This window comes from Thamnophis sirtalis, unplaced genomic scaffold (assembly GCF_051295495.1).
Source record: "Thamnophis sirtalis isolate CommonGarterSnake01/CBP01778 unplaced genomic scaffold, rThaSir2_p1.2 scaffold_2, whole genome shotgun sequence".
NCBI classification, from domain to species: Eukaryota; Metazoa; Chordata; class Lepidosauria; order Squamata; family Natricidae; genus Thamnophis; species Thamnophis sirtalis.
The window spans coordinates 71581072-71598169 of NW_028261382.1; the positions used below are offsets into that span (position 1 = coordinate 71581072).

The following is a 17098-nucleotide window of genomic DNA, read 5'->3' on the forward strand; positions in this document are numbered from 1 at the left end:
CCGGACTCTCATGCCCCCCCCCTCCTCTGATTTGGCTGCTGGAGGGGCCGGTAGCCAACAAGCCACAACACTACCTGTATGTGTCTGACTTGCAGCAACTGGGAGTGTTGTAGAGTGCCCCCTCCCCATTTTACAGGCATTGCTCACACCTAGGAAAGGGGTGGGACGTGCATCCCAAGGTGGGGTGGGAAGCCAACATGGTTTTGTCACTTTGAGGAACGTCTCTAGTCCTTTGGATGCCTCTGATGTTTGCATGCTTTTAAGGGGTCTTTGCAACTCTGCGTTTCAGAGGATAACGAGTTCAAAGATCAATTAGAAGAGACGCCCCAACTCATGCGGACACGGAGCGACGTGGGTGTGCGCCGCAGAGGGAACCTTCGCACCCCCAGTGACCAGCGGCGGATCAAGCGCCACCGCTTCTCCATCAATGGGCATTTCTACAATCACAAAGTGAGCCTCATGGGGGGCTAGCAGGGGGGTGGATGGGGTGGATGGGAGTCTTTTTGGCAAAACAAGGAAGAAGATCTATAAAAAAGATGTGGAGACTCTAGAAAGAATGCAGAGAAGAGCAACCAAGATGATTAGGGGGCTGGAGGCTGAAACACATGAACGGTTGCTGAAATTGGGCAAGTCTACTCTAATGAAAAGAAGGACTTGGGGAGACATGATAGCAGTGTCCCAATATCTAAAGGGCTGCCTCAAAGAAGAGGGAGTCAAACTATTCTCCAAAGCACATCAGGGCAGGACAAGAAACAATGGGTGGAAACTAATCAAGGAGAGAAGCAACCTAGTTGATCCTATTGTGGGAACTCCGTCTTTTAATCTGTCAGGTTTCCAAATAGCATCCAAAAGTAAATCAGAGTCCGAGGCAAAGTATTGCTCAAAGTTCCAATTTATTAAGAGAGCCATGTTGGCACATCTGGGAAAACCTGAATCTGAAATCTTCCCGGTTTTCCCACCCAGTTGAAAGTTCACAAACCTGACCCACACCCACCAGCCCATCTCATGGTCCAATCTTCCACTGCCATGCTGGCAGTTCCACCCATTCAGTTCCGGTCAGGTGCAGAGGTGCAGAACCAAAGGATGACCTTGGCTTTCCAGATAGAATTTTGTTATGGCTATATATCATCTAACTCCGTATAATCCCTCCTCCCATTTTCCCACAATAGAAAACGCATAGTAGAATAATAGAAAGTGTGGCAGGCCAAAGATGCAAAGGAAAAAATGGCTGCAGGCCTGACACTAACCTCGTCCTCACTCCAATCCTGCATGGCCTGTAACAGCTTCCTTCTGACAAAAGTCTCAGCCTGGTTCTTCCTGTGATCCATGCTCTCTCCTTCTGCTTCCTCCCTCAGACATCCGTGTTCACCCCAGCCTATGGCTCCGTCACCAATGTTCGGATCAACAGCACCATGACTACACCACAAGTGCTGAAGCTGCTACTCAACAAGTTTAAGGCATGTTTTGTTCTGATTCTGGGCTGCAGCTGAGCCTGCTGCCCTGCCGACACCCTCTCCTCCTGCTGCCACCCTCTCCAGAATGCGAAGCTGGGCTGCAATGGTGGCAGCTTCAGGAGACGCTGGCTGGTGGGGAGGGGGCAGGCGAGACTAGTGTGACTGCTGCTTACCTGTGTGTAGGAAGGAGGAGGCAGTTGTGTGGATGCATGTGGTGAAAGAGAGGTAGGGCGAGCGTCAGAGAGAGCCGGTTCGGGGGGCATGGCCAGCCAGCCATCACTACCAGTTCAGCAACCCACGCTCAATTACCACTACCGGTTCTCCTGAACTGGTTCGAACAGGAACAACTCACCTCTGGGCAGATTTCATGCTTACAGTATCAACATCAACTCTTCTCTTCTTCTCAATGATTCCCTCCCTTACTCTACACACCAAGCAAATCCCGTTTTTAAAGCTTCCTTCCAGGGGCATTTGGAGGACTACACCCCCTGCTTGATCAGGGGCGCAGGGGTCTCTTCGCCTCCTCTGATACCCATAACATTCCTTCAAACTGGCGTCTGGTCTCCTGGCTTCTCCGCAGAATAGGGAGTGGGATTTTCTACAGCACAATGAAAGCAACTCAACATGGCAGACTTTTCATAACCCAAACGAGGTAACATCAGTGCAGCACTGATTATGTAACCTAGTTTGGTTCATGAAATGTCTACAAGAAAACAACCAAGCTTAGAGAACACTAAGGAGGCCGCAGTTCTCCTCCTCCTCCTCCTCCTCCTCCTCCTCCTCCTCCTCCTCCTCCTCCTCCTCCTCCTCCTCCTCCCTTCGTCGAGTAATGAAACATCTGCAAGAAAACAACCAAGCTCAGAGAACACCAAGGACCCTTTATTGCAATCCAGAGCTACAAATATTCTCCTTTTATCAATACCTAATATTTCTTCCTCCTCCTACTTTTCCCATAACAACTACTCTGTCTTGACCAAGGCGGGATTAGAACTCAGAGTCTTCTGGCAATTGGCACAAGGTCACTTAACCAGGTGCTGTGCCCAAAACGGGACTAGAACCTTTTGGATCTCTAGTTTGCTCCCTTAACTACTAGACCAGACTGTCTCAACTGAAGTCAGGATATCAGGCAATGATGATCTGGACTCCACCTTGGCTTGTTTGGAACAAGAAGCCTTTGGGGAGATGGATCAGGGCTGCGTGAGCAGAGAACCAATGCTCTTTTTTTTCTCCTGCTTTCAGATTGAAAACTCAGCGGAAGAATTTGCTTTGTACATTGTACACACCAGTGGAGGTGAGAAGGATGTTGTGGTGTCTCGCAGTGGTTCTTTGCAAGCTTTTTGGGGGGGCCCATGGTCCTCTCTTGGGCCTCTCTTGAGCAGGTGGATAAAGTCAGAATAAAGACATTTGTAGGGAGACTCAGTGGCTAAGATGCTGAGCTTGTCGATCAGAAAGGTCAGCAGTTTGGCGGTTCGAATCCCTAGCGCTGCATGACGGAGTGACTCCCGTGACTTGTCCCAGCTTCTGCCAACCTAGCAGTTTGAAAACACGTAAAAATGCAAGTAGAAAAATAGGAACCACCTTTGGTGGGAAGGGAACAGCGTTCTGTGCGCTTTCGGTGTTGAGTCATGCTGGCCACATGACCACGGAGACGTCTTCGGACAGCGCTGGCTCTTTGGCTTTGACTCTAGGGGGCTCTTTCCCCCCTAGAGTCGGGAGCGACTAGCACACATGTGCAAGGGAAATCTCTAGTGGATGAACTTAAACACAATGTAATTTTGGAAGACCTGAAGGACTAGATTGGGGATAGATCATTCCAGAGAAGGTCCACCTAGGAGGTCACTAGGAATTGACACCAGCTTGGAGCCCCACAATCCTTCTCGCTGTGGAAAGACTTTGGATGCTTCCAGGTGCTGTTTTCATGCGTCCTGTGTAAACTGGGAGAAGTTTCTGGATTTGTGTCTTAGAGGAGGCCATTTTCTTTCTCCTATTGGCAAGCATGAGTTGTTCATGAAGTCCCCACCCTTCTCCTTGTTCTCTATTTCCTGCAGAGAAGCAGAAGCTCAAGGGCACAGATTACCCACTGATTGCCCGCATTCTGCAGGGGCCGTGTGAACAGGTCTCCAAGGTCTTTTTGATGGAGAAGGACCAGGTGGAAGAAGTCACCTATGACGTGAGTGGTTGTGTGGTGGGAATCCATCCTTCGCTTATCACATAAAGGTGCTTCCACAGTGTCCAACTTCTTTGGAGGAGAAACATGCTAGGCCAGTGATGCCGAAACTTTTCAGCACTGAATGCCCAAACCAGAACGTACATTCATGTGTGCATGCTCAAGCGCCAAAAACCTGAGGGCCAACTGGCCAGCGTGCATGCATCTTTAGGTTCTGGCACATGCATGTGTACCAGCCAGCTGGTCTTCATGTGCCCACAGAGAAGGCTCTGCATGGCAACTCTGGCATGTGTGCCATAGGTTCGCCGTCCCGCTGCTAGGCCCACCATTAAAACTTCTGCCGGGCTCTCTTTCCAAAATCCCCGTGTCTTCAGGAGGTAGCTCTTCACTTATTTGTGTCATTATTTCTCATGATTTATATTAATAATCGACTTGCTTATAGTTATTGAGAGCTATTTTGAGTACTTGCTGGTACATTTATTTCAGGGGTCGCATATTCTTATTTTCCGTTTTTTCCCCCAGGCCCACAAAACCTACTCATTCAAACCTTAAAGAGATGGGTGCTTAATCTACTCCAGAGGTGGAATTCAGCAGGTTCTGACAGGTTCTGGAGAACCAGTAGTGGAAATTTTGAGTTTGAGTAGAAAAGGCAGATACCACCTCTGGCTGGCCCCACCAGCACCTATTCTCTGCCTCCTGAGTCCCAGCTGATGGGGAGGGAATGGGGATTTTGCAGTATCCTTCCCCTGCCATGCCTACCAAGCCACTCCCCCGGAACTGGTAGTAAAAAACAAATTGAATTCTACCACATATCCACTCCATTAGTTTGTTGTGGGAGAAAAGTGAAGACACGATGCTGTGTCTGACCTTTTCGGTGGAAATGTGAGACATGACAGTCCAGTTTACATGTGCTTTTTCCCTCAAGTGCGGAGGGACACAAGTGCTTCAGATAAATAGCACCGAAGAATTAAAAAGGGCCTCCATTTCCCCCTTATTAGCCTTATTTTGTTGCTGTGGCACCTAAATGGCTCAGAGAGCGGTGTTTCGCAAGCTTGCAGGCTGGGGGATTCTGGGAGTTGAAGTCCACCCATCTTAAGGATGCCAGGGTTGAGAAATTCTGGAACACAGAGCCAGGAGAGCAATTCTCTGCTTCGATTCAAAAATAGTGGACTGTCCCTGCTAGTGAGTGGTGTGGTGATCTAGAGGTGGAGCTCTCGCCTCACAATCAGGAGGCTATGAGTTCGATCCTGGGTAGAGGCAGATATTTCTCTCTCTGGCACAATGAGAATATATCTGCCGAACAAAGCTCCGCACTGGTGACAGGAAGGCATCTGACCAGTAAGCACTCAGCTAGCTCCATTCGGTTGCCCAGACTCCACCCCGGAAAGGATTATGGGGTTGTTAAAAGAGGATGATGACTCTGTATGTGGCTATGGATCAGTAACGTGTGGTGAGGTTTATGGCTGGTGAGGCACTGACACAGTGGTGGGTTTCAAATTTTTTTAGACTTGTGGACTTCAACTCCCAGAATTCCACAGCCAGGCATGCTCAGTTCCGATTTAAAGTAGCAGCATTTGTTTTTCTCCTTTGCGAAAAAGTTTTCCATCATTCTTTTTCTTCTCCCTCCCCCTCCTTCCTCCCCCTCCTTCCTCCCTCCCCCTCTCTCAAACAGACAGACGCACAAAGAGAAGTTGGATTGGACTATCTCTCCTACCTCCTTCCCTCACTCACTCTCTCTCAAACAAACACAAACACAGAGGTTGGATTGAATATATTTTCCAATGGCTTGAAAGCAGCTCCTCTGCCATACCCCCGCCCCCCCCCCCATTCCCTTCTACCATTGCAAATGCAGCCTGCTGTCTAGGTGGAAAATGCCTGAAACGCAATAAAGCCCACCCACCCAACCCACCCACCCGCTTGCAGGCTGGGGTGAGAGAAGAGACAGAGAAGCTGGAAGGGAGTGGATCCGAGCCTTTGATTGCAGGCGGAGCCGCGTTGCCTTTTCAAACTTGTAATCAGTGAAGCTGGGCTTATATAATTTTATCCAGCTGTGCGTGTGTGTGTGTGTGTTTGAAAAGGCAACGTGGCTCTGCCTGCAATCAAACTACACTTGGGGAGGGATCTACACTTGAGGATGAAGTTTGAATTCCTCCCCTTCCCTCTGACCCACACGTACCTTTTCCAGCTGTTTCAGAGAGGATTTGCTCTTGCCTGTTATCATGAAAAGAAAAAAAATGTAAAAGGAAAAAAGGCAAGAGCTGAGGTCAGGCTGAGCTAGTTGCTGCCAGAGTCACCGTGGATGACTCTGCTTAACTGTTTATAAAAGCCTCTAAAAAAGCACCCTCTACAGGAGGAGGCAGGAGAACAACGTGCCTCACCTACGTCAGGAATTTTTCGGCTTTTAACCCTTGCTTAACTCTGCTCGAGTGATCATAAAAAGCCTAAAGTCAGACTAGTGGTGAGGCACTCCCCTGCCTCCCCTGACTGCACGTCCCTGGTATGGATGTGGGTCGCAGCCCTCAATTATTTTGGAGTCAACTGTTTGAGTAGCTATAAAAGCCCACAGTGAGATTGATGCAGTGGCCTAGAGGTCGAGTTCTCACCTCACAATCAAGAGGCTTGTGAGTTAGATCCTGGGTAGAGGCAGATATTTCTCTCTCTGGGCACATATGAGAATATATCTTCTGAACAAAACTCTGTATTGGCGACAGGGAAGGGCATCCAGCCAGTAAAACACTCAGCTCCATTCAGTTACCCAGACTCCACACTGCAAGGGATTATGGGGTCTTTAAAAGAGGGTGTTCCCAAACCATATTCATACTTTGTGTGTCTTTGCAGGTTGCTCAATATATTAAATTTGAAATGCCTGTTCTAAAGAGCTTTATCCAAAAACTTGAAGAAGAGGAAGACCGGGAAGTGAAAAAACTAAAGCACAAGTAAGTTCTTTCCTTCCGGGAACCAGCAACAGCAAAGGAAGTTTCTAGTCATCTTCTCATCTATAGATTATAGATAGTCCTCAATTTACAACTGTTGGGTGACCGTTTTCCACACTTAAAACGGTAACAGAATCTCCATGGTCACACCAACATTCAGATGCTGGCCAACTGACTCGTCATTATGACAGTCGCAGAGTCCCAACATCACGCAATCCCCTTTTGTAAACTTGACAAGCAAAGTCAGCGGGGAGGCCAACTTCACTTAACAACCACAGTGAGTCACTTAATACCTGCAGCAAGGTCGTAAAATGGGAGCAAAACATCTGTCTCACTTAGCAACATAAATGTTGGGCTCAGTTGTAGCTGTAAGTCAAGGACTACCAGTAGAAAGTCTGGATGATGAGATGCCGCTTTTGTAGATGGAACCTCCTGGAGATGCTTCCATGCGTGATGCAGGAAATGCCAAACTCTCTTGCAAGACGACTCAAAAGTGAGTCTCAGTGAGTTTGTGGGACCTTCTGCCAAAATATTTCACCTAAAATCCCAGGCTTCCTTCCTCCTTGAGTCACTTGAGGCGGTCACTTGAGAGACCGCCTTCTGCCAATTACCTCCCTGCGACCAATAAGATCACATAGATTAGGCCTCCTCCGTATTCCATCGGCCAGCCAATGCCGGCTGGCAACTACAAGGAGGAGGGCCTTCTCAGTAGTAGCCCCGACCCTTTGGAACGAGCTCCCCGTGGAGATTCGTACCCTCTCCACCGTCCAGGCCTTCCGCACAGCCCTTAAGAACTGGCTAGCCCGTCAGGCCTGGGGATAAGGATAGCCGCCCCTCCCGAATGATGAATGTATGTTGCGTACTATTTTATTATATGTCTTTATGTCAATGTCTGTATTCCCCCTCCCTGATTTTATGTGAGCCGCCCTGAGTCCCCTCAGGGAAAAGGGCGGCCTACAAATATTAATAAATCTAAATCTAAATCTAAATCTCCTCCTCCTCTTCCTCCTCCTCTTCCTCCTCCCCTTCCTCTTCCTCCTCCTCCTCCTCCTCTTCTTCTTTCTTCAGTTTCAAAGTTTTTTTTATTTTTAATACAGCTTTATACATATTATAGAAACAAAGTGTTGACTAGATCTTCCCTTTTTCATCCTCTCATTTACATAATCCATTTGACATCATAGCTTGGGTTTCACTTTCAGCCAAATTATTTTCTTCCATTATTTTCCATTTTTTTAAAATACTCATTTTTTCTTTTTCTTTTTAATAATTTTTTTCAAAACGAACACAACACAAAGAATCCTCCTTTTTTGCATGCTATAGAAAGTGTATCGTTTGGTTACAAAAAACTTTTGTGCATCTCTTCCACAGTCATCAACCATAATTCATATTAACTCAAGTATTTTAACTCAGATATTTATACATGTTACCATCATCATACCTCCATTTTCATTTGACTACAATTGTTTAAACATCCTTCATCATAAAATATATCAAGATTTAAAACATAACCACATACTGGCATTTCGTTTGCTATTTCTAAAATCCTCCAATAACACTGAATTCTTATGGCCTATTCTAGCTAAACATCCATAATATCTTGTAACAAAAATTTCTAATCCTCCTTTCCAGATCACTGTTTACAATTTACATCCAGTTTCCTTATGTTGTACACATACATACATGCATGCATGCATACATACATACATACATACATACGTTGTTATCATTATCCCTCTTTTATTTGACTGTATCCTGTATCATAACATTTTCCCCCTAATAATCAAAACTTAATTAAATTTAACTTAGTTCTTTTTTATTAGCCTTTATATATAACCAAAAAGATCTCTAATCTTCCTTTCATGGGTAGCATTCAATATTCATATTCAATTATTATTTATCATAACAATATATATGTATGCATTGTTATCATTATCAATTATTTATTTAACTATATCTATTGTCACTAAATATCACTAAGTTTAACTAGTTTTAAATTATACACTTCCATCTATAAACCTGTATCTTTCCAGTAGCAAAATAGTCTCATGTCTTCTACCATTTGTGGTATCAGTCCTCTAATCATCTCCTTAATCAAATTTGTATGGACTCCTCTTAGCAAGTCATTGCTTATTAAGTGTATCATGTAATTTCGATGCCCTTTTTTTCTTTCCTTAATCAACTTATCTTTAATTGTCAGTAGTGTTCTCAATAATGTTGCTAATAAAATTTCTCTTTAAATCCATAAATTCTTTTGTTTCTTCTTCTTCTGTATCTTTCATCTGGGATAGAGTTCTCCTCCATTTAATTCCTCTTTCAGTGTTCCACTCTTTCCATTTCTAGACACAAACCAATCAATGGTTTGGATTTTTTGTCGCCGGCTTGAAGAACTTCTCTTGGATCGACCAGGGACTTTGTGATGTCCCTGAGATCAGCAAGACGTATTCTTCCTGTTCACCATCTCTGCGGGACGGTTTAGGTCCGATTGGACCACCCAGCGGCAAAAGTATCAGCTGCAGTCTCAGAGCATCGAGACCGCACATCCGTATTGTCGTGATGGGGCCTCCTCCCTCAATACTCATTTTTTCTTAATACATAAACAATAGCTTCAATTTCCCTTTCAAAAATTGTACCAAATTATCATTTCGTATTTCTTTATTGTCTGTTTTACTATAAACAATATATATCCTCTAGTTACGTTTTGACATAGAGAGCATTTCTTTCCATTTTTTCTACAATTAACAATTTACTATACTTTCTTTATTTCTTCATTAGTTGCATAACAATACCAATCATACAACTATTTCCTTTTATCTACTAATACTCCTCTTTTTCCCCTTCTTCCTCTTTTATCCATATTCTCTTGGGCTGTCACGAATTTTTCTTTTAATCATTTTTCTTCTTCTCCTGTCTCCTAACTTTTTCTTTTTCCTGTTTTTATGGTTGTAGTATCTTTTCATTTTTCATTTCAGAGTATTCATTTTTATTATTCTGGTACCTTTCCCCAGGGTTTTCCCTGTTCTCCCTCCCTTCCTTAGTATCTTGTGGTTTCTTTTTTGGGGGGATCTCCCCTTTCGTCTGCTTTTTCTTTGTGACTGTAAATCCCAGTGAAATCATCTGTCTGTGTTTTATTTTCAAATTTTCTTTCTTCCACCTGATCTTCTTGCTCCTCTTTTACCCTCTCTTCTCTGTTCTTCACAAAGAATGGGGAGAATACTTTCTAGGTTTTGAAGTCTACCAAAACAGGAGCAGCTAATGGTCCCTACCGTAACCTCTCCCCTCCACCAGCAAGGTTATCTTAGCTTGGTTCAGCAGCTGCCATGACAGCTCACAGTGCAGAGCCTGTAAGGTAGGATATGGTCATTGTAGGAATGTAGGAATGTAGGATCAAAGGAGTAAAGAGAGGCCACCAGAAGTGGGAGAGTACCTTACAGGCAATGATTGAAGATTACTGTCCTTGGCCAGAAAAGGTTATTGAGAGATTTGGGCCTACTTCATTGATGTATGGAGATAAATTTGAAGGAGGCATAACTTTCATTTGGAAGGGAAAGCTGGGATACAAAAATGGAAGGAAAGGCAGGGATTTTGCTCCAGGATCTAATAGATGCTTCCAAAGAAGGTGAAGGGTGTCCCCTTTCTTCAGGAAAGAAGAACCCAAAAGTAAATAAGAAAGCACAAAAACCTTGTGGTGTTAATCAAGGAATCCCGAAGGTGCTTTTTCCCCCCCAAGAGGCAACTGGACTTTCTTGGTTTTTCTTGGAAGACATTTCGCTTCTCATGCAAGAAGCTTCTTCAGCTCAGCTCAGATCTGAAGAAGCTTCTTGGATGAGGAGAGAAACGTCTTCCAAGAAAAACCAAGAAAGTCCAGTTGCCTCTTGAGGAAAAAAAAGCACCTTTGGGACAAGCAGGACCTGGATGACGGAGCATCTTCATAGATATTAATCAGGGAAGGAAGTCATTTTCATCCCATCCCCTTCCTCTCTTGATTAGTCCAGCAGTCGCTTCCTTTCAGCTGCTGTCAATGGATAACTCTTCTGTTTTGGGTCCCTTTAAGGTATTCGGTGCTACGTGTAATGATTGAGCAAAGATTAGAAGAAATCTGCGAAGGTCCAGCAACAATGTAAAGGCTTGGTTTGAAAGACTGCAGCCTTCTGGGGCTTCCCAGTTCCCAGCCAGGCATCCTGGACACAGATTTCCTAGGGAAGACTCCTTCACTTGCTCTTAGCAACACAAATGTCTCTTCTTCCAGGACTTGAATGAGAGCAGCTTTGAGCACCAACCATATTTGCTCCTTCCCCGTTTAACAACGGTGAACTGGGTGGAGAATCTGGGAAGACGGGGAGGTTATCCCTCAGCACCAAGTGTTGAAAACAGGACAACATCTCAATGTCTTTTGGAGCTGATGTTGGTATTGGATGACCGTCCTTGGAACCAGAGCTTGCTGGATGAGAAGCCTCCAGAAGTCATCCAGAGGTTTCTTCACACACCACAGTTCTCAAACCCTTTTAAACAATTATCCAGGATGGAGGGAAGGGTGGTTTTGGGAGGGTGAGGAAAAAAAGAGATGCTTAATGGAAAACTGAGTTTTCCCTTCCCTTGACTTCTGCAGCTGAGCAGTACTAAACATGGACATTTGGTGGAGTCAAAGGATTAAAATGCTTTGAATTCTTCACCTTGGTCTATCCCTCCTCACCCTACCCTCCATGTCTGGCCTCTGGGATCATCTCTCCCTCCCACCATTCTCATTGCCATGTTTGTAATGGCTATGTTGGCACAACTCCTGACCTTGACCCAGAAGACTTCTTGGGTCTTCTTCTGAACTGAGCCTTGCCTTCTCTCCAGCTGTCCTGCCTTGGTACCCAACTTCTTTAAAGCAACCTGAAGAGATGAAGTTGCCTGCTCAACATAGGAAATCTGCTCAGTTTGTTTAGTTCATCAGTCAAGAGTACCCAGATGGGCACAGGATGTAGAGCCTTCAGAAATCAAAAATAGCAACAGCAATAGACTTATATGCTGCTTCACAGTGCTTTTGCAGCTGTCTCTAAGCAGTTTACAGAGTCAGCATCTTGCCTCCAATGACCTCATTTTACCCACCTCAGAAAGACAGAAGGCTGAGTCAAAAATACTTCCTTGCCCTTCCTTTTTGCCTCTACCTTTCTCCAAGCAACTGTTTCTTCTCTTCACATTCACCTGCTATTCCCTAATACTTCGATGTGATATGGTACTCATTTTGTCCCTGGTTTGTGAATTCCTTGACTGGGGGTGGTGGGGGCTGCTGGCGGCTGGCAGCTGGGGCTCAGGAACTTTTGACCCTTTGCAAGACCTTTCTTCCAGGGGGCTCCCGGCCAGACCACCCTGCTTTCTGCAGCCTGCTTCTCATTAACCCCAAAGTTGTGTGGTAGCATCTTGGACCCAGCAGGGTTCATGCAAGGCCCTTGGAGGCCCTTAAGTCCCTGCTGACTTTGGTCAGGCTATGGATACTCTCTGCCTCCACAGGCTCTGAAAACTGCTAGCAAGGACAACGATGTGGCATAATAGTTAAGTAAGCAAGCATGCTTGCTCCAGGCCTTTCGAAAATGTCCTTTCCACCTTAAATACAACGTATGGGTTATTCTCAGGAACTCCACAGTTCTGCACAGTGTCACAAAATTTAGATCTAGGCTAATGAGTTAGATTGCTTGTGAGAACCCAGCCACTGTCTTGCAAGTGAAACCATGGCCTCTTCACCACAAGATGGTTTATATTTGGGGCATTGCATGAGATAGGGACCTAATTTGACCAAATGATTTGGATTAACCTGTGTGAACGTAGGATGCCATTTCCACTGAGTTACATCGCAGATGTTTGGAGGAGATCCTCAGCGCTGATCGGCAGCAACCTCCCCACAGAGCTGGACTCTTTCAGATCCACCTGGAGACCCCCACGGATTGACCCCAGGATCTTCTCTTTGCAAAGCAGATGGAATTAGTGGTGGACACAGTGGATGAGATAGAGAGAAGAATGTTGCGATCCAATAGTGCATCAATTTTATAAAGGCCATATAGATCACAGGAAATGGGGGGGGGAATTAGATAGGCAACTCCCATTAATTGATCATTAAAAAGATAGCTGATTGGAGTTAAAACGATGAGCTGTAATAACAGAGGCTGTAGAAACCATATCACTCTTTCTCACCCATGTTTTTGGGACTTCGCTTGGGTCTTCAAGGAGATCTGAGTTAGCCTTGCCACCTGGCGTGAATCCCAAGAAAAAGTTGATCAAGAGCATTGTTTTAAAAGCCATTTCCCTGGGTTACTCCCACGGCTATTGCAACAGTCTCCATAGAATACGACAGTTGCATCCTCAGGGTAGTAATGAAAAGGAGGAAGGCCTGCTGCCATCTTTTTCTGAGAAGCTCTTTTGGGAGATAGGAAGAGCGTAGTTTGGGGCAGAGAAGGGAAGAAGAGAAGGTTTCTCTTATTTGCTACTTTCTCCGATATTTCCCCCCCACGCCACCCCTTTCAAGGACAGGAGAGGGTGAAGACTTAGGGGTGAATTCAGTGTTTCATCCAGAAGGCTGCTGGAGAAAAAAAGGAATTGGAGGAAAAGCGAATGAGGAAGGGCGTTCCTCCCTCTCTTCTCCCTTCTCACCCACTTTGGACCAGCCAAACTTTGTTTCTCCTATTTACAAGGAGAATCCCAGCTTCAGTTTGAGAGAAAGACTCCTGCAGACGCCTTTCCCTGTTTAAACCAGTTCTTTTCAAACTTGGCAACTCTTAAGACCTGTGGACTTCTACTCCCAGGAATGGCTGGCCAGGAGATGCTGGGAATTGAAGTCCACAGCTCTTCAATTTGCCAAGTTTGGGGTGGTGGTGGGAATGGTTTAGTCCAGTGATGGCGAAGTGCACGCTCGTCTGTGGCGCAACCCAGAAGAGGAGCTTCCCGGGGGGCATGGGCGCACTGGGAAATGAACTTCTGGGTTTCTGGCGCGCATGCGCACACGACGGTCAGCTGGCCAGTGTGCATGCTGATTCTGGAAAATGGAAGACCAGCTCTTCCAGTTTCTGGCACTCACAAAGGCCAGCTGAATGTTTGCGCACATGCACGCGAGAAACCCAACAGAGGAACGGGCGATGGTGCGCGTGCCAGGTGGCATGACTCCACGTGCCATTTTGGGCACGCGTGCCATAGGTTAGCCATCATGGGTTTAGTCCATTCCTCTGGAGTGAATCTTGCTGAAAGGAGTGACATTTATTTTTAAGGACTGTTATATGAATCAGGATAAATTTACTAGGAAATTTATCCAAGGGTTCTGTGGAGTGTGTGTGGAGGGGGGGGAGGTATTTTAAAAAAAGGCACAATGGTGAAGCTTCAATTTTTTGTAACTCCACCCTCCTAAATCCCCACTGAAGCCACGAGACCCTTGCCCAGATAGTAAAGGCCCTGGGAGCTGCATGTTTGTGTTTCTACTAGCTCACCTTCTAATACCACTTTACTCCTAAATTGCACTAGACTGTGGAAACTTTGGGAAAACCCCAATCTTTTCTATCTATTTCTCCTCTAACTTCGTCTCCTCACATCACTACTCTTAAATTTAACTAGATCGATTGTGAAATGTCTGGAAACCTCCAAGATTGATAAACCTTGTGAAATTTAACAGTACTGATGTTAGGAGTAAAGTGATATAGATATATACGCCAAATATCACATGCACAGGAAAGTTACAGCAATAATTTATACAGAAATGTGTTTTCCCCCTTCCCTTTTTTTGGAGAGATTTAAGAACAAAATAGCACAAATTAAATTCAGCATCTTTCAAGGAAACGGCTTGGAAAGTGACTCCAAGCATTCCTTCAGGGGCTGAATAGCACAAAGCTTGTCGTAGCCACAGTTGTGATCTGTATGCTCTGTTTAGTCAAAATGTACACTTGTTTGTTTCCTTTAGCTTAGGTCTGGAGATAATGTGCTTTGGGCAAAGGGGTGAATATTTTTTTTCTAATAAAATATGTGTTTCTGGTGTAGGAAGAAATAATTGTGTCTCAAATCTGTCTGTCTGCCTGTCTATCTACTCTATCTATCTATCTATCTATCTATCTATCTATCTATCTATCTATCTATCTATCTATCTATCTATCTATCTATCTATCTTTTATAAAAAAAGCCAAACACCATTCACTCATCATGAAATCTCCAGAACCGTAAAGCCTACAAACTTGAAATTTGGCACATATGTTCCTCTTGGCTTCTAGGTGCACACTAAGAAAGGATTTTTTTGAAATGACCATCAGATCATTTCTTATACAGTAATTAATACGCTCCAATGCTAAGGAGTAGTTCTACTCCCCCTCCCCACCTGAAAAGAACTCTGTTCCAAGTGCTAGTTGCCTCACATTCCGTTATCTCAGTTCAAAGTGCCAGACGTTCTACTCCTTCACTCAGGAGTGGTCTGGGGCTCCTTACAGTACTAAATGTCGGTACCTCACCACAATGTCTACATCTTCCACCTATGGAACTCTTCCAGACTCAAGGCAGTGGGAGTGATATTCCCTTAGGGGTTTCAATCACTGACCACCGCTGAGCCAACGGATTGAACCGGATTTCTCCTGCATTGCCCGATCACATAGTTTCATTGCGAAGCACGGGTATCCAGCTAATTCTTAATAAAATGACAATTTGGCAGTGGAAAGCATCGTTTCAAGAGTGGGCATCCTGCATAGCTCAGAGGGTTCAATGTTGAATGGTTGTCCATCCAGGGTACGAGCTCTCTTTGTGCGTGTTTTCTTGGAGGCAGCTTACGCTTGTGGTGCAATATGCGTGAGATCTTCACTGCTCTAATTCGGCAGTTACCAAGTGATAAAAACATGAACACAAGGCTGTGCCCTTTTTTCTGAAACGCTCCTGACTCAATTCCTGCTGGAAAATCAGGCCTTGAGGGAGAGGGTTGGGTGTGAATGTGTGAACAGGAGTGGCGGGGTCAGCTATGTCAAGTTTAATGAAAAGAAGGACTGCGGGGGTATGTGTGACACGATAGCAGTAATCCAGTATTTCTGCCACGAAGAAGGGGTCAATGTTTTATTGTCCAAAGCACCTGAAGGCAGGACAATAAGCAATGGATGGAAACTAATCCAGGAGAGAAGCAACCTAGAACAATGATGCTAAACTTTTTGTCATGTGCTGAAAGCGCTTGGGTGCCCACATCCATAATACAATGCACACGCTCCCCATGCCCCATTTTGGACTTGGGAGGCACTCTGCACCAACCTGGAAGCCAAAATGGGGTGCGGGGGCACTGCATGAGCCCCCATGTGCAATGTGAATACCTCCCATGCATGCACCCAAGAGGTGGGTTTCTACCTGTTCAGCCGCATAAGTAGTAACTCAGGTGGACACGTGGCCATACCGGTTCTATCATGAGCGCCGCCATCTTTATTTTCTGTAATGCATATGCACAGAACAATCTTCATTGAAAAAAATGTAAACCCCCCCCCCATTTAGTGGTGTGCGCATGCGCGGACCCTTTTATGTGCGAATGTGCACACATGTGGAGCACGTATCTGGTGTGTGTGCAAGTGAAGCGAGCACAAAATTTTTTGGCCACTGAACTGGTAGTAATGCCCTGATGCACCCCACTCCTGTGCATGCGTGCACACTTCCCCTGCATGTGCCCCACCCCCTGTGCATGTGCGGCAGAGGCCTGAAGGACAGCTGGCCGGTGAGAGGCCCATGCACATGCGCAGAGAAGCTGGGCTGGGGCGATGGCTAGCATGCCCACAGAGGGCTCTGTGTGCCACCTGTGCCACCACAGGCCTAGGAGAAATCTCCTAACAGTGAGGACAATGACCAGTGGAATGGCTTGCCACTAGCAATTGTGGATGCTCCATTACTGGAGGTTTTTAAGAAGAGATTGGACAACCATTAATGCCAAGCGTGCCTCCTTCAAAATCCAAGAAAGGAGACCCCCAACTCCATTGGTTTAGAGAAAAGGTACTTTTACTGGATATGAAGGGAAAGCAGTGAAAGTAAAGCAAGATCTGAAGCTACATGGTGCGAATCTACCTTGTACATATCAAAAGTTTACCCAAAATCCCTCCCACCAACAACCCCAAGTTAAATGTCCAATCTCCAACCCCCAAGGGTGTCATGTGTGGTGCATCTTCAGGTGGCTTCATCCAGCTGGTATGCAGAGATGGTTGGCCTTGACCAAACCCAAACATGAGCCTTCCGCATGCGCAGAAGATTCTGAGAACAAAACTCCCTTTCTGATATCTCCTCCAGCATGATTCCCCTCCCAAACATCGAAAAACCCCTCCCTCCCCATTACTATGACAGCCGATAGCAAGCAAGCGATATAGAGGCTGACAATTTCTCTGAAATGGTAGGATCTAGTTCACCCCCCTGAGCAGAAGGGTGGACTAGAAGACCTCCAAGGTCCCTTCCGACTCTGTTATTCTGTTATCTATATCAGTTACAAGAGTTTGGGGGGGGGGTGGAACCCCATTAAACAATACAACTTCAAAATCAGAGCTATTGAAGGTTTCACTGAATCCCGTCGCCAAATTGGTAGCATT

The 17098-nt window shown here is 45.5% G+C and overlaps 1 protein-coding gene across 3 annotated transcripts in view; it reads left to right on the forward strand.

Annotated features, from left to right (window-relative positions):
• The window catches only part of RASSF2 (Ras association domain family member 2), a 40749-nt gene extending 28065 nt beyond the window's left edge, over nucleotides 1-12684 (forward strand). For 2 of the 3 annotated variants that reach the window (XM_014074978.2, XM_087706063.1), the window contains exons 6-11: nucleotides 290-450; nucleotides 1356-1457; nucleotides 2694-2745; nucleotides 3503-3624; nucleotides 6460-6557; nucleotides 10606-12684. In XM_014074978.2, coding sequence (XP_013930453.2) covers nucleotides 290-450; nucleotides 1356-1457; nucleotides 2694-2745; nucleotides 3503-3624; nucleotides 6460-6557; nucleotides 10606-10675 — 605 coding nt within the window. In that variant the 3' untranslated portion in view covers nucleotides 10676-12684. Of the gene's footprint in view, nucleotides 1-289; nucleotides 451-1355; nucleotides 1458-2693; nucleotides 2746-3502; nucleotides 3625-6459; nucleotides 6558-8894; nucleotides 9414-10605 lie in introns of those variants that run through there. The other variant, XM_014074979.2, reaches the window with a different exon arrangement.
• The last annotated feature ends 4414 nt before the right edge of the window (nucleotides 12685-17098 follow it).